The sequence below is a fragment of the Lathyrus oleraceus genome, chromosome 3, assembly GCF_024323335.1.
Source record: "Lathyrus oleraceus cultivar Zhongwan6 chromosome 3, CAAS_Psat_ZW6_1.0, whole genome shotgun sequence".
NCBI classification, from domain to species: domain Eukaryota; kingdom Viridiplantae; phylum Streptophyta; class Magnoliopsida; order Fabales; family Fabaceae; genus Lathyrus; species Lathyrus oleraceus.
The window spans coordinates 43,722,980-43,725,471 of NC_066581.1; the positions used below are offsets into that span (position 1 = coordinate 43,722,980).

A 2,492-nucleotide genomic window follows, 5' to 3' on the forward strand; every position below is an offset into this window, starting at 1 on the left:
CTCTAATTATATAAAGTTAATTTACAGTTTTAGCATAATTAAATCATCTAATCATTATTTTAAGATTATGCTTAAAACCTTCATAATTGCAACAATGGTGGATATATGTTCAATCATAAAAATAGAAAAATATACGCACATAAGGGACACAAAATTCATCATATAATCATCATATAACAACCATCATAGCATCCAAATTCAAAATTATGAATCAACACACCCAACCCTAAGGAGGTTAAAGGTTCCTCCATTCTACCCTCCTACTGTACTCATTACTATTGGAACAAGTTCCCACCCTTACCTGAATTCTTTGAAAAATTCTGAATTGAAACCTTAACTCTTTTCCCTTGATTACATTGTCTCTTTCCTCTTTGCTCCTTTTTCTCAAATGTCACGTACTATGAAAATCTCCTTAAACCTAGGTTCCTCTTAACTTTTTATTTTTAGGGTAAACTTTTCCAAATCACCAACTTGACCCAAACTTAATTATCTCATATCCCTTCCTCCCACTAACTTTTTCAATTTCTCATATTTGTCCCAATTATTCTATCTTCACTAATTAAATAAATAAAAATAAATAAATAATTATTTTTAATTATCAAAACAATTTTAAATTATTCTACTTACTTCTATTATCTCTCTATACCCTTAACTCAAGGATATATACCCCGCCAACACCCAGCCATAAAATAAATCACCAAAGTTCATAATTCAAACAATTAAAATATAATAAAATATCTAATAAAAAAGCAGGATGTTACAACTCTCCCTCACTTAAGAAATTTTTGCACTTGAAAATTACCCGAGGAAAACAGAGTTGGATACGACTCCCTCGGCTGCTTCTCGTGCTCCCAAGTCATGCTCCCACCAGCTGGTCCACCCCAAACAACCTTCACTAAGGCAATCTTTTTACCATGCATCTGCTTCATTTCCCGATCCTCTATCCGCACGGGTTATACATCAACAGTCAAGTTATCTCTCAATTGCACATCATCCACCTGGATCACATGAGATGGATCCGAAATGTATATCCTCAATTGAGACACATGCAACACATCATGAAGATTATCAAGCGGAGGCGGAAAAGCAATCTAATAGGCCACCTCTCTTATCCTCTATAAAATCTGGTACGGACAAACAAAACACGGCGTGAGCTTTTGAGACTTCAAAGCTCGACCAACACCAGTTACATGCGTAACTCTCAAAAACACGTGATCTCCCTCTAAGAATTCAAGGGCTTTCCTCCTCTTGTCATGGTAACTTTTCTGATGAATCTGCGACGCTTTCACCATTTCTTGGATCATCTTGATCTTTCCAGTCGTATAGTGAATAATCTCAGGTCCGAGCACAACACTCTCGCCTGACTCATACCAATACAAATAAGTTCCACACCTCCAGCGTACAACGCCTCATATGGTAGATTCTGATACTAGAGTAGAAACTGTTGTTGTAGGTAAACTCAATCAACGACAAGTAGCTACCCCAAGTACCTTCTTGTTCTAGCATACAAGCCCTTAACAAGTCCTCAAAAGATTGGATAGTCCTCTCTATTTGACCGTCCGTCTACGTAAGATAAGAAGAACTTAACTTTAGCTTAGTACCCAAAGTAGCCTGCAGACTCTCCCAAAACCTTGATGTAAATATCGGATCTCTATCTGACATAATATTTGAAGGATTACCATGCAGCTTCACAATCTCATCAATATACAATCCATCTAGCTTCTGCAAAGGATAATTGATCCTCATCGGTACAAAATGAGTCGATTTGGTCAATCTATCCACAATCACCCAAATTGAATCGCATCCCTTTGAAGTCTTTGGTAAATCTGTTACAAAATCCATGGAAATACTATCCCTTTTCCACTATGGAATATTCAATGGTTGCATCAGACCCAACGACTTCTGATGTTGGATCTTTGACTTTTGACAGGTCAAAGAAGCATACACAAATTCGGCAACCTCTTTCTTCACTCATGGCTACCAAAACATCTTCTTCAAATATTGATACATATTCGTAGTACCAGGATGAATACTTAATCCACTTCTGTGACCCTTCTCAAGAATACTCCTCGTAGCTTCGGGTACATCAGAAATATAAATTCTATCTCTGAACATCATCACACCATTTTCATCAACTCGGAAATCACATCCATTACTTTGGTCGATTAATGCGAGACAATCTATCAAACTCAAATCAGATCTCTGACCTTCTCCGATCTCTTCAAGGATACCACTCATCAGCTTCAACATACCCAACTTCATATTGTTAGGAGTTTATCCACCCACTAACTCGTATCTTTGAATTACTCAATCAGTTTTAACTCTCGATCCATAAGCACCAACCTGCGTAAAGACTTCTTAATCATTACATGAGCTACAAAATTAGTTTTACCTGAATGGTAACTCAAATTAAAATCATAACCCTTCAAAAGTTCAAGCCATCTCCCCTGCCTCATATTCGACTCTCCTCACCAAATAAATATTTCAAACAC

The 2,492-nt window shown here is 36.8% G+C and overlaps 1 protein-coding gene across 1 annotated transcript; it reads right to left on the minus strand.

The window, feature by feature from the left end:
* Window positions 1–1,563: 1,563 nt before the first annotated feature.
* On the minus strand, window positions 1,564–2,262 carry LOC127129552 (uncharacterized). Its single transcript, XM_051058707.1, has 2 exons — window positions 2,022–2,262; window positions 1,564–1,826 (listed from the first exon to the last, which is right to left on the minus strand). The coding sequence occupies exons 1-2, from the start codon at window positions 2,260–2,262 to the stop codon at window positions 1,564–1,566; spliced, it is 504 nt and encodes a 167-aa protein (XP_050914664.1).
* Window positions 2,263–2,492: the final 230 nt, after the last annotated feature.

Bases quoted from the DNA above. Each gene is read 5' to 3' on its own strand.
- LOC127129552 (XM_051058707.1), bottom strand. From the start codon at position 2,262: ATGAAGTTGGGTATGTTGAAGCTGATGAGTGGTATCCTTGAAGAGATC. The intron at 1,827-2,021 runs GTACTACGAATA...ATTTTGTAACAG, and splicing joins TGGATTAAGTATTCATCCTG to ATTTACCAAAGACTTCAAAG.